Genomic DNA, 20,401 nt, shown 5'->3' on the forward strand with positions numbered 1-20,401 from the left:
CTTTGAAGCTCAGTAACTGCAATTCCCTAACGCCAATCACAACCATTGGGTTAAATACTATAAAATTGACGTTTGCATTCATACACTAAGTATCTTTTTAAACAGCGTAAAAAAATAATAGGATGCCTTTGTGTTAACGTTACTTTTGGCGGACTTTTCAAATAACACAACAGCTGTCCAGCACTGGACCAATCCGGACACAGCCCGAGTTGCGGCATCATTGAGTTTGGCGATTTTATCTTTTGAATGTTCTGTAATTCATTTAAATCTGCAGAAAGCTTCCAAATAAAAATTACTTTTATATGTTGGATACTTTGCAGTGCACCTGCTCCCAGTTTGTTTTCGTAAATATCTACTCTATTTTGTCTTAATATACCCCAAAAGTATTCATTTACCTGATACATCTTAAATTATTTCACTTCATTTTAAAATAAAACACTTATGATGAAACATTTGTGTAGTTTAGCGGTATTAAAAGTAAAAAAAATATATTAACTTTTAAAACGATCCCCTCTTGTTTCTCAATCTCGTTTTCAACCAAAAAAAGAGCACGTTGTTCAAATTGCTCTCATGATAATCATGCACTAGACACAATATAAGTGTTTTTAATAATCCGCTAAAATAAACTTTACACGTATTTGATTACAAAACTCAGTCTGCGTTCAAGTCCTCGAAACCAATTGGCGCATGCCCAGTGTCACTTGCAAACTGTACCCAATCACATTGAGGGATTCGCAGAGCTGCGTTTGCATTTCAAATCTATAATATAAAGGCAGCACCAGCTCTGACTGGTCATTGATACCGTGTGTCTCTGCACCGTCGTCATGCCTGAAGCCGCCAAGCCAGCGCCCAAGAAGGGCTCCAAGAAAGCCGTTTCCAAGACCCCCAGCAAGACCGGCAAGAAGCGCAGAAAGACCAGGAAGGAGAGCTACGCCATCTACGTGTACAAGGTCCTGAAGCAGGTCCACCCCGACACCGGGATCTCCTCCAAGGCCATGGGCATCATGAACTCGTTCGTCAACGACATCTTCGAGCGCATCGCCGGTGAAGCCTCTCGCCTGGCCCACTACAACAAGCGTTCCACCATCACTTCCAGGGAGATCCAGACCGCCGTCCGCCTGCTGCTCCCCGGAGAGCTGGCCAAGCACGCCGTGTCTGAGGGCACCAAGGCCGTCACCAAGTACACCAGCTCCAAGTAATCCGAGCGCTCAGCTTCTCAAAACAAAAGGTCCTTTTCAGGACCACCCACCCTGTCAAATGAAGGCTTTTCCGGTAGTCGTTAGTGAGATGTCATATGTAATGCATTGTAAATAGCTGTATATTGTGATGTTTGTTTGGATTTGTTATAAATTCTATTTTATATATTGTCATATGTATACACATTTCATAATTGTACATTTGAATAATCTCATTAACGCAGAGAACCGGGAGGAAACCATAGGGAGAATTTCTGAAATACACAGTGAAGGCATAGGATTGTTAGTCAGAACTTTGTCTGCAGTAAATACGTTAAAAAAACATTCAGGAAAGCAGCAGCTGAGGATCATTGTTGAACATCCAACAACAGTTACTCAGCACTGTAGGCAGCTCATCCCACAGATTTCATAGTAAAATGATGTTCAAATAAACCCATGTCATGTTTTTACTGTGACATCACATAGTTTAGATAGAAGTGTAATGTTACACAAACATGTCCTTTAAATTGCATGTTCATTGGGTAATAAGCATTTTTATTTATAAAATCAATTATGATAATATACACTACCATGAATTGTTTTGGATATTTTATATAAAAAACTAATTAATTCATATAGAATAATACCCCCTTGAGTTAAATTTTAATTTCAACACAGCCAAATTCTGAGAACTTTTGAAAACTTTTTTTTTTTACACGACAGCTCCATCATGAGGCCCTAATCGTTCATAAATCTTTCACTATTTCCTACATATCGAATAATTCTGAATGAGATTGTATTAATTGAATTGAGCAGTAGTAGGATATATAAATATGGATAGAATAGCTTATATCTGAAGGCTTAACAGATAGACACTTGACACTGTTCAATGTCTCAACATCTTATCAAATAATCAGTGTCCAAAATGGTGTGATGAATATTACCTCATAAATTAACTTTAGACAACAAACATCTTATGTTCCTGATCCTCTTCATCAGTCATTTGTTTTGAATAAAAGTCGTTTCGTCATCACTATTTCATTTGAAAATCCAATGTCATAAATTGAGAAAATCAAGGTTCTCTCCTATCACTGCCGCTGCATGTGTGTTTAAAGGCGAGGGGAAAGTATTTGTTTAATAGATCACACATCGGACTGGAGGACTCATTTTACCTCCTGTCCCTTGTCCAACATCTCTACTAAATGGGCGACATTTGATTTTGTTCTAGTTTTCAGTTTAAATAGTTAAAAAAGGCTAAATACAAACAAGTGGAGATGTGAAGCCAACCTTTCCATGGTGCAAAACGCAGCTTTCCAGTGTCCGTTTAAACAACGCATCGATCCCCGACACTAAATGTACATTTTTATTGAACGGTAAGAAGTTGTCTTTGTGTCCCTCACACGTACAGCCCCAGAACTCACTGGATCCGTGTATTTTATCCCCAAAAGTCAGCAGAGAAAACACAAAGTGAGGAGACGTTTCTGCCGCAGCGCGAAGGACTCAGCGGATTGAGTCTCTGCGGTTCTCATGGTGTGTTTAAGTACAGCCCCCGCCTCGTTCCAGCCTCAATCTGCTCGGACCCCACAGACAACTCCCTCAACCAGCCTGAAGAGAAGTAACTATGGCAGAAGTCGCTCCGGCCGCTCCGGCGAAAGCCCCCAAGAAGAAGGCTCCGCGTCCCAAGAAGACCGGACCCAGCGTGGCGGAGATGGTCTTTAAAGCGGTGTCCGCTTCGCAGGAGCGCAGCGGTGTCTCCCTGGCCGCCGTCAAGAAGGCTCTATCTGCCGGGGGATACGATGTGGAGAAGAACAACTCCCGTGTCAAGATGGCCGTCAAGACCATGGTGGCCAGAGGGACTCTGATCCAGGTCAAGGGGAGCGGGGCCTCCGGGTCCTTCAAGATCAACAAGGCGGAGACCAAGAAGCCCGTTAAGAAAGCCGCTACTCCAAAAGCCAAGAAGCCCGCTGCGGCCAAGAAGCCCGTTGCGGCCAAGAAGTCCAGCAAGAGTCCGGCTAAGAAGGCTCCAGCTGCAAAGAAGTCACCCAAGAAAGCCAAGAAACCACCCGCCAAGAGCCCCAAGAAGGCGGCTAAGAAGGCGCCGAAGAGCCCCAAGAAGATGCTGAAAAGCCCCAAGAAAGTCGCCAAGAAACCCGCTGCCAAGAAAGCTCCAGTTAAGAAGGCTGCTAAGCCTAAAGCAGCCAAGAAGACCGCTCCCAAGAAGAAATAAATTCACACCTTACTGTTCCACCCGCGAAGGCTCTTTTTAGAGCCACCCACACCCTCATAGAGAGCAACCTACAACAACTGGAGGGAAAAATCATTTCCCTACAACAATAATCAACATCCATATTCAGTAGATAATAACACTCAGTCTTTGCACAGCAATGATTCAGAGGGCAGCCAAAAATAATTATACTATAAATAATAATAATTTACACTGTATATTTATAATACACATATCGAACATACTTTACAATTCTAATAATTATAATTATTATTCACTGCTAAGAATAGAATGAGCAGGTTGACCAATGCAAACCTGAATGTCAAACTTTTTCCAACATCAAACCAAACACCAGTTAATTTAAAAAGTCAATTTAAGGATTATTGTCGTTTCTTAAATTAAGCTTTTATTCATTTTGATTCCTGTGACTCGTGCGTATTCATGCTGTGCAGCTCTTCTTCATTTCGCCTTGAGTTTGATCTCAACAATAATCACAACGGTGCAGGTTCCTTCGTGTTAAACCATTGTTGGGAGGCGCCATTTTTGGGTCGTTTGTGCAGCGCATTGTCTACTTTGGGCCTCACGAAGAACCACGTGACCACGAACCAGCTCTGGACCAATCAGCACACAGCAGCAGCGCAGCAGGGACTATATAAGTGGCTCCAGGACTGTGGCTCGTTCTAGTTTTTCCAAACCACTTGAGTTAAAGCTTCAACAATGGCCAGAACCAAGCAGACCGCCCGTAAATCCACCGGAGGAAAGGCTCCCAGGAAGCAGCTGGCCACCAAAGCTGCCCGTAAGAGCGCCCCAGCCACCGGCGGAGTCAAGAAGCCTCACCGCTACAGGCCCGGTACCGTGGCTCTCAGAGAGATCCGTCGTTACCAGAAATCCACCGAGCTGCTCATCCGCAAGCTGCCCTTCCAGCGCCTGGTCAGAGAGATCGCTCAGGACTTCAAGACCGACCTGCGCTTCCAGAGCTCCGCCGTCATGGCTCTTCAGGAGGCCAGCGAGGCTTACCTGGTCGGTCTGTTCGAGGACACCAACCTGTGCGCCATCCACGCCAAGAGAGTCACCATCATGCCCAAGGACATCCAGCTGGCCCGCCGCATCCGCGGAGAGCGCGCCTAGACACACCCACTTCATCTAAACCCAAACGGCTCTTTTAAGAGCCACACCACTTCGCATCCAAGGCTTAATTAATCTAATATGATTTTTATTACATGGTCATTATAGCGAATCATATGACGCTCTGTTCCAGGGCTTTACTCACATTGGTGACGCACTGTGTTTCCATGTTCTCCATATGCGTGCCAGAATCGAACTTAATGAGCCATGGTGTCTTATTACATGACTCATTTATACTACAAGTACTTTGCGCAGAATGCAATGTTTTTAATCAGAGTATAAATGTATTTCATTGCCAAGTCAGATCCCTTGTATATTGGAAAGTATGTAAAAATATTATTCTTTGAGATATGTCATTGCGTGTGTATATATATATACACTTCACGAGCAATATACAGATTCAGGAATATGATCAACAATAAACAATGTGTTACTTGTAGCAGGGGTGCCCAATACGTCGATCGCGATCGACCGGTAGATCGCGAAGGTAGTGCGGGTAGATCGCACGCCATTCAAAACAAAAAAAAAATCTGCAAGGGAAAGACAAAACTGTGGTCAACATGATCAGTTCAGTAGTGCAACTTGTGTCCTCAAAGCTCCCAGCGCCATGATTTGGGGAACTTTCAAAACCTTGCATCAAAGCTGGAGACCCGAGGGGAGGGGTGCGAGGAGCGCCCCGACAGTGCGCGCTACACAGAGCAGATTGAAAACTGTCCGTCAGACTTCGACAAACGGTTTCAAGGTGCTTTGCTCAAGCCAATCGCTATATTTATGTGCTTCCCATTTAGGGAAGATATTGAGGTGGATTCACTCGCATCAAAAATTGCAAAACTGTCTCACCTGAACTCGTCTGCAGTGGAGGATGAGACGTTGACACTACAGGCTGAGACATTCAGCTCAAGTCCAGGGCTCATGGACCGTTTTGGAACTTACTCACAGAGGAAAATTACCCAAACATGAGTAAATGTGCTCCCTCCTTGACTGATTTATTAGGCTATACATAAGTATAGCCTAATAAATCAGTCAAGGAGGGAGCACATTTACTGTTTTTAAATGAGTAATCCTTTTCCCACACAATCCTCTGTTCGGACTATGCAACCCTGGCCAGCTCCATTCAGCGCAAGTCTTCTGAGTAAGGTAGTGACCATAAATGTATTTAATGCTATTGTGCCGTAAGGGTTTATGCAGGAGTGCAAGGTCCGCCAACATATATTTTATATCTGAAGTATACTCAGTATATACATATAAATAAATATATTCAGCATTTTTTAATGAAGGTGGATCATTTTGACCTGGTCATTTTAAAAGTAGCTCGCAAGCCGAAAAAGAGTGGTCACCCCTGTTGTAAAGGTTCTGGAGAAGGATCAGAGGGATCTGGTCCTTCTGCACAACATCACAAACAGAAACTTCACTCGAATAGGCCCTGGTCTATAAAAGATTAAAGTCTTGTCCGCACTAACAAATTATTTTATTCATTCATTATTTTCCCTCACCCTCCTACCATTTTGCAGTTCATTTTCCATAACGATTACATTTATAAGATAAATACAGGCACTCCCCACTTAACGACCTACCCATTTTACGACTAGTTAAATGAGTAGGTCTACTACTACTACTACTTACGACCAGCTCTCCGATCGGTCTATTTTGTGCACTGCGTACAATACCGCGATGTGCACGACGTCTCAGCATCAAGCATCTCATCGTGCATCACCTTTTATATATTATATACACTATATATATGTATTATATATACTGTATACATCTCATCACCATTCTCATTCTCAGTCTCCCCCTTCCCACAGTCTGTCTGTCTGGCCTCAGGGGCTTCAAGTTATTGGGGAAAAAACGTCAAAGTTCATCATCAAACTCAACTATTTAAGACAAAGTTCCAATATGTTTGTACACGCTTATAATACATCTTAATGGTAAACTGTTCAGTAATGTAGTGAGTGACACACAGCATGTAATATGTGATTACAGATTTAGTGAAATGAATTGAATCTGTGGAATAACACTATGGAATAACACTGTTTTATATCATGAAATTTTATCATACATTTGTTTGGCCGGTATAATAAAGCTTTGATTTAATAAATTTGTGTATGGATCAGAATCAATTTTTTTTTCCATCTGCCCCTATGTGATTTGTTAAAAAACATCATACATTTTCTGCAACATAGAAATATTACTAATGATATTTTAAATGAATCAACTTCAATTGGAACAAAGAACACTGAAAATTCATATTGTATTGTGAGTTATTTTAAAATAAAGTGGCTAAATACACTGGAAAATAGAATAGTAACTTATCGAAAAGAGGGAGAACTGCATTTGGTCTGAAATATTATCATTAATAATATTTATTTTTTCAGATATTATTGTATTTAATTTTAAAATAAAGCACTGAGGACAGTTGGAACAGAAGTGTCGCCCCGCGCAATTGAGGATTTTCCAACGGAAAGACGAAACAATGTTTGTATGACTTGCAGCGTAGGGCCAGTGTGGCCTCCTCTACGTCCGTTTTGAAGCTTTAAGACCACGGACTGAGAGGCGGGACGTCATTACAGCTTAATCTACTCATTCTGCGAACATGAGCGGTCGCGGCAAAGGAGGCAAGGGACTCGGGAAAGGAGGCGCAAAGCGTCACCGCAAAGTTCTCCGCGACAACATCCAGGGAATCACCAAGCCCGCTATCCGCCGTCTGGCTCGCCGTGGCGGTGTGAAGCGTATCTCGGGTCTGATCTACGAGGAGACCCGCGGTGTTCTCAAGGTGTTCCTGGAGAACGTGATCCGTGACGCCGTCACCTACACCGAGCACGCCAAGAGAAAGACCGTCACCGCCATGGATGTGGTCTACGCTCTGAAGAGGCAGGGACGCACCCTGTACGGCTTCGGCGGTTAAACTCTGCTACAACTCCGCTAAACAAAGGCCCTTTTCAGGGCCCCCAAGTTTACTGTAAAGAGCTTCCTTCTTCAGGGTTTGTGTGGCACTAGTTTCAAGACCTTCAAAGTGCGTGTCGCTCTGCGCATTAAACATCTCTACCACAAACTAATAGCATGACATCTGCTCAACAACTATTCAGTCTCCTAATTAACCTCCCGTTCGGCTGAGAATACGTGACTGAAGTATAGTTTTTCTTGATCCTGCAGTATGAGATCACTGAATGTTTAGTGCAAGACCCAATGAACATGTACAGATTTAAATTGACATGTTAAACACATTCTACGATTTTTTTTTCTTCCCCCTTTTAACATGTAGAACTGACTGAAAACCTGGCTTTATTTAAAATGCATTTCACCATGAAAGCTGAGGTGAGCAACCCACAATGCTGAGCAACTGTGGTCGGATGGTTCAACGGTCGTCCTCAGCTGCTGCTTCAATCGATTTTATATATTTTTTTTATTTTTGCAGCATCTTAACCTTTAATGGTCGGTGGCTGGTTAATACTGTTACGTTACATAGACGTTCTGAATAACATTCCCACACCTTCACTGTTTTCCTTTCCGGTGTACTTCAGTAGTTCTCCATGTTTCCTCACTGTTTGAATCATAGACCTTTGTAATGGAAGCACAAGGGCAGTTTCGTGATTTGGAGGCCCCAGCAAAGACCAATCTGAGGCCCTTCTCCATTTTGCTTTACGCAATCATAGCTAGTGTACAATACATTTTTGGAGGCAACTCTTTTCAGTGAACAAAGCAACAGAACGAAGCGACAGACCCAATTGAGAATTCTAACTGTTCCAACTGAAGAACTACAAATCCCCTTCAGTCAGTTAGAAGAAAACAATTTCAAGAAAAAAAATATTTTTTATGTAAAGGAAAACACAAAATTCAGGCACCAGATGGCAAATTCAAAATATAATGGAATTCATTGCAGTAAAGCGCTCAGGCATTCTGTATTGCTTTCAAATATCTGTTCTGTTGCCACAGGTTGTTGCATGTGGCACCTTTTAATGTCAATGATAAATTAATTAATTTTAATTAATTTATAAACCCACCGACTTTAATTGCTCATGTGTTTCAGCACGATTTTTGGTCGTGTTCAAAACTTTCTGCACATTAAAAAAGTCAGACACATTTGTGTTTTGGGATGATTTTTAGGAATCATGTACATCTCAACTATGTTATTGAAGTTGACTGAAAACAAGAATACAACACATTTTGGCCATAACTGATTGAAACATTGATAAATCTATTGGAGAATGAAAACTTTTTAAAGCTAATTGATCCTGGAAAACATAATCATGTATTGGGACCCAGTGCTGTGTGTGCGTGTGCGTGTTCGTGTGTGTCCGCTGAACGGGTCGTCGGACGGTTCCGTCCTGGAGATCTCGACGGCCTCGGTGGAGGACAGGAGACACCGGGTTTCACAGAGAGGCTCAAGGTGTTCATCGTCCAAGACCAACTATGGAGTTTATCGACTGGAGTGACGTTGTGCGTCAAGCAAGCGGACCTTTCACAACTTCATGTGTGTGTGGGGAGCTCCTGTGTATTTAAAAATACTACAAACAAAGAATAAAAAAAAGCACAACATGGATATAAATACTCTAATATCAGAGAGAAAATACAAAAAAGATATCACTACATTATGGACACAAAGGACTGCTTTGGATTTGCTGTGTTCCGGTTCTCAGACTTGATTCTGATTGGAAGACCAAACTCGGGTCAGCGCTGACCAATCAGATCGTTCCTGCAAAGTTAATATACAGCGCTGCAAAGCGGCTGGTTCATTCTTCAGTTGTTTGGAGTCGTTGTGATCATGTCTGGAAGAGGTAAACAAGGCGGCAAAGCCAGAGCGAAGGCCAAGACTCGCTCCTCTCGTGCCGGACTTCAGTTCCCCGTCGGCCGCGTTCACAGGCTCCTGCGCAAAGGCAACTACGCCCAGCGCGTCGGTGCCGGCGCCCCCGTCTACCTGGCGGCCGTGCTGGAGTATCTGACCGCTGAGATCCTGGAGTTGGCTGGAAACGCTGCCCGCGACAACAAGAAGACCCGCATCATCCCCCGTCACCTGCAGCTGGCCGTCCGCAACGACGAGGAGCTCAACAAGCTGCTGGGCGGAGTGACCATCGCTCAGGGCGGCGTCCTGCCCAACATCCAGGCTGTTCTGCTCCCGAAGAAGACCGAGAAGCCCGCCAAGGGAAAGTAAATCTGGACCATTTCGACAAACAACCTAAAGGCTCTTTTAAGAGCCACCCACTTCTATGTACAGAGCAAATCTTTTGAGTTTACTTAAATATTCTGAAGTTCAATAAAGTTACGTTTAGTAATTATCTCATACATAACAATTACTTTTACTTCTACCCACACACTCGGTATTATATTTGAGTCTGACCTATTTATATAATTTTCACTAACCACATTCCGTTTTAGGAATCAATTAGTTAGCTAGGCAGTAATTAGGTTAGCAATTATGTTCGGTTTAGTAACAATTGTGCATAATCTCCGGGTGCGTTGCAAAGACATTTCACTGCATATGTATGAACGTACATATGTGACAAATAAACCTCTCGAATTTACCACATCAACTCCACAAAATCCAGGTCGCTTGGAAGCTCAATAACTGAAATTCTCTGACACCAATCACAACCATTGGGTTGAATATTTTTGTAATGTCGATGTTTCTATTCGTAGATTCTGTCGATGTTTAATCAGTGTAAAAAACTAATTTGATGCCTTTGTGTTTGTGTCCGTTACTTTTGGCGGACTTTTCAAATAACACACCCGCTGCCCAGCACTGGACCAATCCGGACACAGCACGAGTTGCGGCATTACTCAGAGTTAGGAGATTTTATCTTTGGAATGTTCTGTAATTCACTTAACTCTACTGAAAGCTTAAAAAAAAAAAAAAAATCACATTTATATGTTCAATATTTACATTGCAATGCACCTGCCCTGTTAGTTTTCGTAAATATATACTCATAAAAAAAGTCATTTACTTGATACATCTTAAATTATTACACTTTTTTCCAAAGAAACATTTATGATGAAACATTTGTGGAGCTAAGTAGCATTTGATGTTAAAAAATGTAACTTTTAGAATGATCCCATCCTATTTCTCATTCATATTTTCAACCAAAAAAGAGCATGTAATTCAAATTGCTCTCATATGGTAACCATGCACTGCATTAATCTGATGTCTTAATAAGTGGGATGGTGGTCTAGTGATCTAAAGGTCGCTGGTTCGATCCCAGGCTCCTCCTGCTAGCATGCTGTAGTGTCCTTGAGCAAGACACTGAACCCCTAATTGCTCCTGACGGCTGCGTCCGTCTGTGTTCGAACAATTGTAAGTCGCTTTGGATAAAAGCGTCTGCTAAGTGGAATGAGAATCGTTTTAATAATCAGATAAAAGTAAATTTACGGATATTCGTTTTCAAACCTCAGTCTCTGTGTTCTAGTCCTCGAAACCAACTGGCGCATGCTCAGTATCGCTTGCTGACTCTACCCAATCACTTTGATGAATCACAGAGCCTTATTTGCATTAGAATTCTATAAAAAGCAGCACCAGAACCAGCCCAATTCTGCTAACGTGTGTCTCCTCACTGTCGTCATGCCTGAAGCCGCCAAGCCAGCGCCCAAGAAGGGCTCCAAGAAAGCCGTGTCCAAGACCGCCAGCAAGACCGGCAAGAAGCGCAGAAAGACCAGGAAGGAGAGCTACGCCATCTACGTGTACAAGGTCCTGAAGCAGGTCCACCCCGACACCGGGATCTCCTCCAAGGCCATGGGCATCATGAACTCGTTCGTCAACGACATCTTCGAGCGCATCGCCGGTGAAGCCTCTCGCCTGGCCCACTACAACAAGCGTTCCACCATCACCTCCAGGGAGATCCAGACCGCCGTCCGCCTGCTGCTCCCCGGAGAGCTGGCCAAGCACGCCGTGTCCGAGGGCACCAAGGCCGTCACCAAGTACACCAGCTCCAAGTAATCCGAGCGCTCAGCTTCTTAAAACAAAGGTTCTTTTCAGGACCACCCACACTGTCAGACAAAGGCTTTTATCCATGACCCAATGGTGACATGATAATGCTAAAGTTAATGATTGTTATTCTGTATATATCATTCTTCACACATTGTCACATAAGACAAGGATATAATGCATATAAGATCTGATTGAAATTGTATCAATTAGTATGTGAATTTAATATACTTACACCATTGCCATCAAACCGAGAGGGAAACTGTATAAGCATGGGGACAATGTCAACGTGTTTACCACGAAGCCACCATGCCAGTAGGATTGTAAAGGTGCTGCAGTAAATATAATGATAAAAGGGCAATATTAAGGGAAGCAGCAGAGGACTATTGTTGGACCATCCCACAGCAGTTGCTTAGCATTTCAGGCCACTCACAAACCCACATTTCATTGTGAAATTACTTAGTTTATTAAAAGTAAAAAAGTGTCAATAGGAGTCATGTTAAAGAAACATCTATTCCAATGAATTGCTGCATTTTCATTGGGTTTGTAATTTAATAAAATAAAACAGAACATGTATCATTTGCATTACATGTATATATACATAAATATACACATTATGTATAGTTTACTTAAATGCACAAACATAACATTTACATAAATGCAGTCACTACAGACCATCTGACATTAAATAGTAGGATGTCAAATAAATTGACACTAGCTACTAATATGCAATAGTTTTCTATTCAGGAAACATTGTTTAATTCGCAGCACATGGTGGACGTCTTATTTTCCTCCCATGTACGTATGCTGTATTTATGTTCACGTAAATGCTGGAGAAAGAAGCTCTTTACAGTTGACTTGGGGGCCCTGAAAAGGGCCGTTGTTAGTGTAGTTGTAGCAGAGTTTAACCGCCGAAGCCGTACAGGGTGCGTCCCTGCCTCTTCAGCGCGTAGACCACATCCATGGCGGTGACGGTCTTTCTCTTGGCGTGCTCGGTGTAGGTGACGGCGTCACGGATCACGTTCTCCAGGAACACCTTGAGAACACCGCGGGTCTCCTCGTAGATCAGACCCGAGATACGCTTCACTCCGCCACGGCGAGCCAGACGGCGGATAGCGGGCTTGGTGATTCCCTGGATGTTGTCGCGGAGCACTTTGCGGTGACGCTTTGCGCCTCCTTTCCCGAGTCCCTTGCCTCCTTTGCCGCGACCGCTCATGTTCGCAGAATACGTAGAACAAGCCGTGATTACGTCCCGTCGCTCAGCGCGTGCACTTAATGATTCAGAACGGACGTAAAGGAGGCCACACTGGCCCTACGCTGCAAGTCATACAAACGTCTTTCCGTTGGACAGTTGTCAATTGCGCGAAATAACGGGACGAGACTGTTCTGTCCACTTTATTCATTTTACAAATATATATTATAAGCTTCCTTTTACAGTGTTCACGTGGAAGGAGTAATGTAAAAATAATTACAGTGAAAATGTACAATATAATCGACCAGTATCACTTGTGGTTGTATGTTTACAAATACGCTGTAATAGCCTAGCGTCCTCCCAGCGATTGGTAATAGAAACGGAATTAATTTTTCCTGGCCTAAAAACGATGTGTTTAAAGTACCCAGTAATACTTGACGCTGCAGTTTAGAGTTCCATGCGTTATGTTATACCCAATGAACACACATGGATTTGGAGGATACAAGCTTAACTTCTAAACTAGAAATGTAATGTCAGTGAAAACATGACAAATTCATACATGACCAATTACAATTTTAAAATAGGATGTTTCAAGATTCAAGATTTTTATTTGTCACATACATATACATACTTCCATACATATATGCAGTGAAATGTAATAAACGGAAATGGATGTGCACTATTTAAAACAAACTATAATGCACAGACGTATATGTATAATTTATTTCATGTAACATCTCTCTATTGAGTAATGGAAAAGCTTTCGTGTGATGATCATTGATTTTATAAATAAATATGCTTATTACCCAATGAACATGCAATTTAAAGGACATGTTTGTTTAACATTACACTTCTATCTAAACTATGTGATGTCACAGTAAAAACATGACATGGGTTTATTTGAACATCATTTTACTATGAAATCTCTGTGGGATGAGCTGCCTACGATGCTGTAACTGTTGTTGGATGTTCAATGATCGTCAGCTGCTGCTTTCCTGAATGTTTAACGTATTTACTGCAGACAAAGTTCTGACTAACAATCCTATGCCTTCACTGTGTATTTCAGAAATTCTCCCTATGGTTTGCTACCGGTTCTCCGCGTTAATGAGATTATTCAAATGTACAATTATGAAATGTGTATACATATAACAATATATAAAATAGAATTTATAACAAATCCAAACAAACATCACAATATACAGCTATTTATAATGCATTACATATGACATCTCCAAACGACTACCAGAAAAGCCTTCATTTGACAGTGTGGGTGGTCCTGAAAAGGACCTTTGCTTTGAGAAGCTGAGCGCTCGGATTACTTGGAGCTGGTGTACTTGGTGACGGCCTTGGTGCCCTCGGACACGGCGTGCTTGGCCAGCTCTCCGGGGAGCAGCAGGCGGACGGCGGTCTGGATCTCCCTGGAAGTGATGGTGGAACGCTTGTTGTAGTGGGCCAGGCGAGAGGCTTCACCGGCGATGCGCTCGAAGATGTCGTTGACGAACGAGTTCATGATGCCCATGGCCTTGGAGGAGATCCCGGTGTCGGGGTGGACCTGCTTCAGGACCTTGTACACGTAGATGGCGTAGCTCTCCTTCCTGGTCTTTCTGCGCTTCTTGCCGGTCTTGCTGGGGGTCTTGGACACGGCTTTCTTGGAGCCCTTCTTGGGCGCTGACTTGGCGGGTTCAGGCATGATAGTGGTGCAGACACACGGTGACAACAACTGACAAACCAAGGTGCTGAATTTTTATAGAATCTTAATGCAAATTAAACTCTGTGAACCCATCCACTTGATTGGGTAGAGTTTGTAAGTGACACTGGGCATGCGCCAGTTGGTAACACAGAAACTGAGTTTTGTAAATAACTTTTTAGCTGATTATTAAAAACACTTATATCGTGTCAAATGCAGTGCATGGTTGTCATATGAGGGCAATTGTAATAACATGATATTTTTTGGTCGAAAATAAGAATGAGAAACAAGATGGGATCATTATAAAAGTTCATTTTTTTAAAATTATACTACTTAACTACACACATGTTTCATCATGCGTGTTTTACTTTAAAATTAAGTGAAATAATTTAAGATCTGTCACGTAAATTACTTTTTTTGTGGGTATATGAAATCAAAATACCGTATAAATTTACAAAAACAAAGAGGGAACAGGTGCATTGCAATGTAAATATCGAACATATAAATGTGATTTTTTTTTTCTTTTGGAAGCTTTTAGTAGAATGAAATGAATTACAGAGAATTCAAAGATAAAATCTCCAAACTCTGAGTAATGCCGCAACTCGTGCTGTGTCCGGATTGGTCCAGTGCTGGGCAGCTGGTGTGTTATTTGAAAAGTCCGCCAAAAGTAACGGACACAAACACAAAGGCATAGAATTAGTTTTTTACACTGATTAAACATCGACAGAACCTATGAATAGAATCGTCGACATTACAAAAATATTCAACCCAATGGTTGTGATTGGTGTCAGGGAGTTTCACTTATTGAACTTTCAAATTACCTGGATTATGTGGAGTTGATGTGGTAAATTTAAGAGGTTTATTCGTCACATACATACGTACATGTGGTGAAATGTTTTGGCAACGCACCCGGAGATTATGCACAATAGTTACTAAACGGAGCATAATAGCTGACCTCATTACTGCGTAGCCAAGTAACGGATTCCTAAAATGTAATGCAGTTAATAAACAGAACATATAAAAGAAAATATATATTTAAGACTCAACAAAATCATAAAGTTGGGGTGGAAAATAGAAACAAAGGGAATAGTAATGTCTATGGGATAGACTACTGGTATATACAGATATGTACAGTAAAATACATGTGGAAAAATGTGAGTATGGATATGTGCAGTACAGTGTATATAACAACCATACTTTTTTAATCTGAGAATAATTTGGTAGGTTCAAAAGATTTGCTCTGTAGAAAGATGTGGGTGGCTCTTAAAAGAGCCTTTGGGTTGTTTGTCGAAATGATCCAGCAGATTTACTTTCCCTTGGCGGCCTTCTCGGTCTTCTTGGGGAGCAGAACAGCCTGGATGTTGGGCAGGACGCCGCCCTGAGCGATGGTCACTCCGCCCAGCAGCTTGTTGAGCTCCTCGTCGTTGCGGACGGCCAGCTGCAGGTGACGGGGGATGATGCGGGTCTTCTTGTTGTCGCGGGCAGCGTTTCCAGCCAACTCCAGGATCTCAGCGGTCAGATACTCCAGCACGGCCGCCAGGTAGACGGGGGCGCCGGCACCGACGCGCCGAGCGTAGTTGCCCTTGCGCAGCAGTCGGTGAACGCGGCCAACGGGGAACTGAAGACCGGCACGAGAGGAGCGAGTCTTGGCCTTCGCTCTGGCTTTGCCGCCTTGTTTACCTCTTCCAGACATGATCACAACCGCTTACAACAAGTAGAACGTGATCGGGCCACCATGCAGCGCTACGATTAAAGCCTTCTGGGAACAATCTGATTGGTCAGCGCTGACCCGAGTTTGGTCTTCCAATCAGAACAAAGTCTTAGAACCGTTGCACTCGAGCTCAAAGCAGGAGGTAGTTGTAATCTAGTGAATTATCAAATTCTCTCTGAAATTTGATTATTTTTTTTATAAATTATGTGTTGTTTTTCCTATTGTCTATTGTATAGTATCGTGTTATCTGTATACAATCCTATTAAAACATTACAAATTATTAATCATCAGTTGATATTCACATTTTGAAAAAAGATTGTATAGTAGCAAAGTCTTGCGCTGTGCGGCCCGCTGAGATTTATCTCTCGTACGTGTTAGGGCCTAGAACGCCTAGAAATAACGATTCACCGAACCTTTTATTGAATTAACTTGTTTGTGGGGTCGGGCGTTACATTTTAAATAGGCCAGGGCCTATTTGAGTGAAGCTTCGGTTTGTGGCCTTTGCAGAAGGCCACTTGGGAAGGTTCGCTACCTTGTCTCGGAGTAATATAAATTGTTTATTATTAATAATATGCTCCGAATGTAAGTTAATAAAGTAACAAACTATATATTATAATTAGATAATATAACAATCGAAGCAGAAGGTTTTTTATATTTATACATGTGACCATAATATAACGCGGACACAACAGTGTTATTATGATAAAACAAAATGATCAATCAATATTATTGATTAGGGTTGGTCCAGAGCTGGGTCGGGGTCACGTGGTTCTTCATAAGGCCAAAAGCAGACAATGCGCTGCACAAATGATCCAAAAGTGACCCCTCCCAAAATGGTTTAATTGGAAGGACACCTTCACCGTTCTAATTATTGTTGAAATAAAACAAAAGGTGTCATCATCAAGAAGGGGGGCCACAGCATGAATACGCATAAGTCACCTGAATGAAAATGAATGAGAAAAAAAAACGTTATTTTGTAATAACCACAATAATGATGGATCCTTAAATGTAAAGGTTTTCAAATGTTTCAAACATGAAAATAAGTTGCTCTCGTATTTAGGATGATCTTGTACATCTTGTACATTTTCCCCAAATACATTTTCCAAATTGAGGAATTTGTCGTGGTGAAGGTGCACCGTGGGGTGTGTTTACATCTTTCAGCCACTAGATGAAAGCAAATAACTAAAAAAGAACTGTTGTCTCTCCGACGCATATTCCCCACACACATTTTTTAAAACTAGCAGCATTAAAGTGGATTGCAATCGTGATATCTCCAAATTCCCCTGTAAATTAATTATTTCAAAACAAACTATAAAATTTAGCACTTAATTTTACACCTTGATTATTGGATGCTCACTTCTATGTTTGTCATTGATCCCGTCTTATTCTCCTGTCGTTTCAGATTGCCACTCTCTCCAGCCCCTGATGACCTCATTCCTTTCATCTGTGTTTACCCATCACCTGCACCCCAGTCTCGATATACTGGTCCAGTATCACTCAGCCCTGCAACATTGTGTTTTCCACCTCGCTTTCCAGTGTCCGATTCTGATTTGGTTCTTTATGTTTTTTGAATTCCCTTCACCTGTCCCTTTCGGATTTGCTTTACAAACTGATGACCTGTTTTGACCCCCTTTCTTGTTTTGGTTTTTTTTTGCGTTTTTTGCACCTATTATGATCTCCTTGGAGCCTTCTACTAAAATGGAACGCTGCTTTGTTGCAATAACAATGAAAAATGTTGTACATGTCGTTCTATAGTGGAGCTGGTCCAGGTCTGATAGGTTTGAAATCTGGAAAAACTGGAAATAAATAAGTAAAAGTCAAAAGATTCAACATGGACAATACAACATATTAACGTTATTTCTCTGGTTACAATAGTTCTAGTTTATAGCTGTCGTAAAACGGTGACGTCTTTCACTCTCAAAGGAAAAATTCCACTCCTCCCTGAAAGTAAGTGAAGGAAACTTGTGACGCATATTCCCCACACACATTTCACTTCAAAACTTCACAACTAACTTTAATGTTTTACTCAAACTTTTAACCCAATGCCTTCCTCCGTTTGAGTTCAGTGACGGTTTCACCTATAAACTCGCAGCTCGTTTTCAACCAATTAAGTCTACGTCTGACAACTTTCACAGGTCACACATGGACGAGGAAGAGTGGATTCATTTTTTCCTCGTTGAAATAACGTCAACACTTGGAAATATTGTATTTCTTCAATAAGAATGTGGCAGGTTTTGTCGCCGAGTGAATTTGTTTTAAATGGACTATCAGAGGAGAAGTGGGACCGGACCTGACGGCCTCCTGTGAGTTTTTCACTCCACTTCGGAGTAAATTGTTACTGCAGACATTTTTTATAAGGCCAGGTTTCAGAAACATTTCATTGTGAGATAGTGACGACAGTTTGCGATAATTAAATACATTTTGTTGTTGTTGTTGTTATTATTGTTATTGTTATTGTTATTATCATTATTATAGCGCTGAAAAAAAAGTTTGCCCCAAAAAACAATCATACAACAATTAGGTGTAGTTGTTTCGAATCACCACAAGTCGGTATCAGAATTAGGGAATCATTTAGCAAGGGGTCTGTCTTACTGAATTTATTTTAATGCCTGAAATAAACACAGCATTATTAATTCAGTGTTAATAAACTGTAGTAAATGAATTCAAATTTATTTATCGTTAACGACAGAGTCCACTTTAGTATTTGTGCGCTTCTTTCTAATACAAATAGGATTCTAATACAAATAATACCAGTTGACATTTTACATTAATGTCATAATTTGGTAGTTGTTGTAGTTTATCCTTTATCATGTGTGATATGTAAACACCTTTTCCTTTATTTATTATTATTTTGTTTGTTTTCTGGCTCTGTTAGAGTAATTATTTTACAAGGTAGCGTCACATACCGCACTGCATGATGGGAGAACATAACGAACTATATTTGTAATCAAAACATTTTGTGCCGTCTAAGAACGAAGGGATATAGTAGAGTGACTACTTATATATATAGAGAGAGCGATAGATAGTATGGCGTGTTTATAGGCAAACATGTTGAAATGCTAGAACCGCAAGGCTGATGTGCAGAGTGAGTGAGTCCCCCATGCTTGCAGAGTGAGTCCCCCATGCTTGCCGTGAACAAATTATACTCACCTGGCAGGGGTCACACCATGATCATGAAGGTGGTTCACCCAGGGTGAGGCTGAGCCATTGCACTCTGGTCAGCTTGACTTTTGCGAATTTCTCGAAGGTGGGGATCTTGACTGTGCAAATTCTGGTAGTAGTGGCCTGCGTTTGTGCTTTCCCTTAATAAAATATTTAAATCAAGGAATTTGCATTGCAAAGCGATCTTTTTAGGTGTTGGGTTTTTGTTCTATGTTGTCAAGTGTCCGCTTTGTGTTGCTGCTGTGCTTGCTCTGTGTATGTATCATACACCTTCGTCCATCAACATGAATACCTTACATAAACACAATACAGTGTAGTTGCATTCAATTCTGCCATATGTACTTGTTGCCTTCTGATCATTTGGGACATTCTTTATACCTAAGGGGCAATGCATTAACAATGGGCTATGATTGTTTTAACCACTTTTCCACAAATTGTATCTGTGGGAAATTGTGAGCAGTGATAAACAAAAAAAAAAATGCACATTGCTTTTTGCCATATTTTACAGCCCCCACCGAATCCCACCTGAGCGATGGGATTTCGATTGTGACTAGGGTGCGTTCACACCTGGATTTAGTGCCGGACACGTGTGATCGGATCACCCAGGACACATTTTAATGCCAGGTGTGAACCGGGCAAATATGTTTGGCCAATCTCTACAAATAATGGATGATCAGTCAGCCTAACTATTATGAAATAATCTGGAAGGGGGGGTCTAATTTCCCATAAGGCATAACATCTTGTTATGCTTCACAGAGCCGTGGCTGATCGGAACGATACTGGACTCTGCGACTGCAGCTGGCAGGCTTCCAAATCTCCAGAGCAGATCGGACACAGAACTTTCCAGCAGCAAAACAAAAAGTTGAGGTTTGTAGTTTTTACACTAACAGTAGCTGGTGTAATGACATGACCAGTGTTTCCGTTAACCCGTAATTGCCGTATTTTGACTGGGAAAATCTGTTGAAGTCTGACATATCTTAATCTCTCCCCGGCCCACCCAGCACAATTTAAATGAGTGCTGTGTGGATCATTTTCCATATAGTCCGCAGAGCTTTTCATTTACGCACTTCACAAGTTGCAAACGGAAAGCCAATCAATTTGGAAGATCTAAAGCTAATCTTGAAGCTTCCCCTCTGACCAATCACTTTTGTTTATATATAATACTAAGCCCGCCCCTCCCTAGTGGAGAGGTTGCACCTCATAAACATAGGA

General features: G+C 41.7%; 9 protein-coding genes across 9 annotated transcripts; 6 read left to right on the forward strand and 3 right to left on the reverse strand.

The window, feature by feature from the left end:
• Positions 1–824: 824 nt before the first annotated feature.
• On the forward strand, positions 825–1,199 carry LOC307246969 (histone H2B 1.2-like; the record flags this gene model as incomplete). Its single annotated transcript, XM_080023024.1, has 1 exon — positions 825–1,199. One exon carries the CDS (start codon positions 825–827, stop codon positions 1,197–1,199), a length of 375 nt encoding a protein of 124 aa, XP_079879150.1.
• A 1,597-nt stretch (positions 1,200–2,796) lies between these two features.
• On the forward strand, positions 2,797–3,402 carry LOC307246947 (histone H1-like; the record flags this gene model as incomplete). Its single annotated transcript, XM_080023002.1, has 1 exon — positions 2,797–3,402. The coding sequence occupies one exon, from the start codon at positions 2,797–2,799 to the stop codon at positions 3,400–3,402; it is 606 nt and encodes a 201-aa protein (XP_079879128.1).
• Positions 3,403–4,113: 711 nt separating this feature from the next.
• On the forward strand, positions 4,114–4,527 carry LOC307246986 (histone H3.2; the record flags this gene model as incomplete). Its single annotated transcript, XM_080023041.1, has 1 exon — positions 4,114–4,527. Exon 1 carries the CDS (start codon positions 4,117–4,119, stop codon positions 4,525–4,527), a length of 411 nt encoding a protein of 136 aa, XP_079879167.1. The 5' UTR covers positions 4,114–4,116.
• Positions 4,528–7,117: 2,590 nt separating this feature from the next.
• LOC307246980 (histone H4) lies at positions 7,118–7,429 on the forward strand (the record flags this gene model as incomplete). Its single annotated transcript, XM_080023035.1, has 1 exon — positions 7,118–7,429. One exon carries the CDS (start codon positions 7,118–7,120, stop codon positions 7,427–7,429), a length of 312 nt encoding a protein of 103 aa, XP_079879161.1.
• A 1,857-nt stretch (positions 7,430–9,286) lies between these two features.
• Positions 9,287–9,673, forward strand: LOC307246954 (histone H2A-like; the record flags this gene model as incomplete). The annotated part of the gene is made up of 1 exon (XM_080023009.1): positions 9,287–9,673. One exon carries the CDS (start codon positions 9,287–9,289, stop codon positions 9,671–9,673), a length of 387 nt encoding a protein of 128 aa, XP_079879135.1.
• A 1,401-nt stretch (positions 9,674–11,074) lies between these two features.
• Positions 11,075–11,449, forward strand: LOC307246966 (histone H2B 1/2-like; the record flags this gene model as incomplete). The annotated part of the gene is made up of 1 exon (XM_080023021.1): positions 11,075–11,449. The coding sequence occupies one exon, from the start codon at positions 11,075–11,077 to the stop codon at positions 11,447–11,449; it is 375 nt and encodes a 124-aa protein (XP_079879147.1).
• An 892-nt stretch (positions 11,450–12,341) lies between these two features.
• Positions 12,342–12,653, reverse strand: LOC307246976 (histone H4; the record flags this gene model as incomplete). The annotated part of the gene is made up of 1 exon (XM_080023031.1): positions 12,342–12,653. One exon carries the CDS (start codon positions 12,651–12,653, stop codon positions 12,342–12,344), a length of 312 nt encoding a protein of 103 aa, XP_079879157.1.
• A 1,291-nt stretch (positions 12,654–13,944) lies between these two features.
• Positions 13,945–14,319, reverse strand: LOC307246967 (histone H2B 1/2-like; the record flags this gene model as incomplete). The annotated part of the gene is made up of 1 exon (XM_080023022.1): positions 13,945–14,319. The coding sequence occupies one exon, from the start codon at positions 14,317–14,319 to the stop codon at positions 13,945–13,947; it is 375 nt and encodes a 124-aa protein (XP_079879148.1).
• A 1,303-nt stretch (positions 14,320–15,622) lies between these two features.
• Positions 15,623–16,009, reverse strand: LOC307246955 (histone H2A-like; the record flags this gene model as incomplete). The annotated part of the gene is made up of 1 exon (XM_080023010.1): positions 15,623–16,009. One exon carries the CDS (start codon positions 16,007–16,009, stop codon positions 15,623–15,625), a length of 387 nt encoding a protein of 128 aa, XP_079879136.1.
• Between the last annotated feature and the right edge of the window lie 4,392 nt (positions 16,010–20,401).

The sequence above is a fragment of the Zeus faber genome, assembly GCF_960531495.2.
Source record: "Zeus faber genome assembly, chromosome: 22".
Taxonomy (NCBI): Eukaryota; Metazoa; Chordata; class Actinopteri; order Zeiformes; family Zeidae; genus Zeus; species Zeus faber.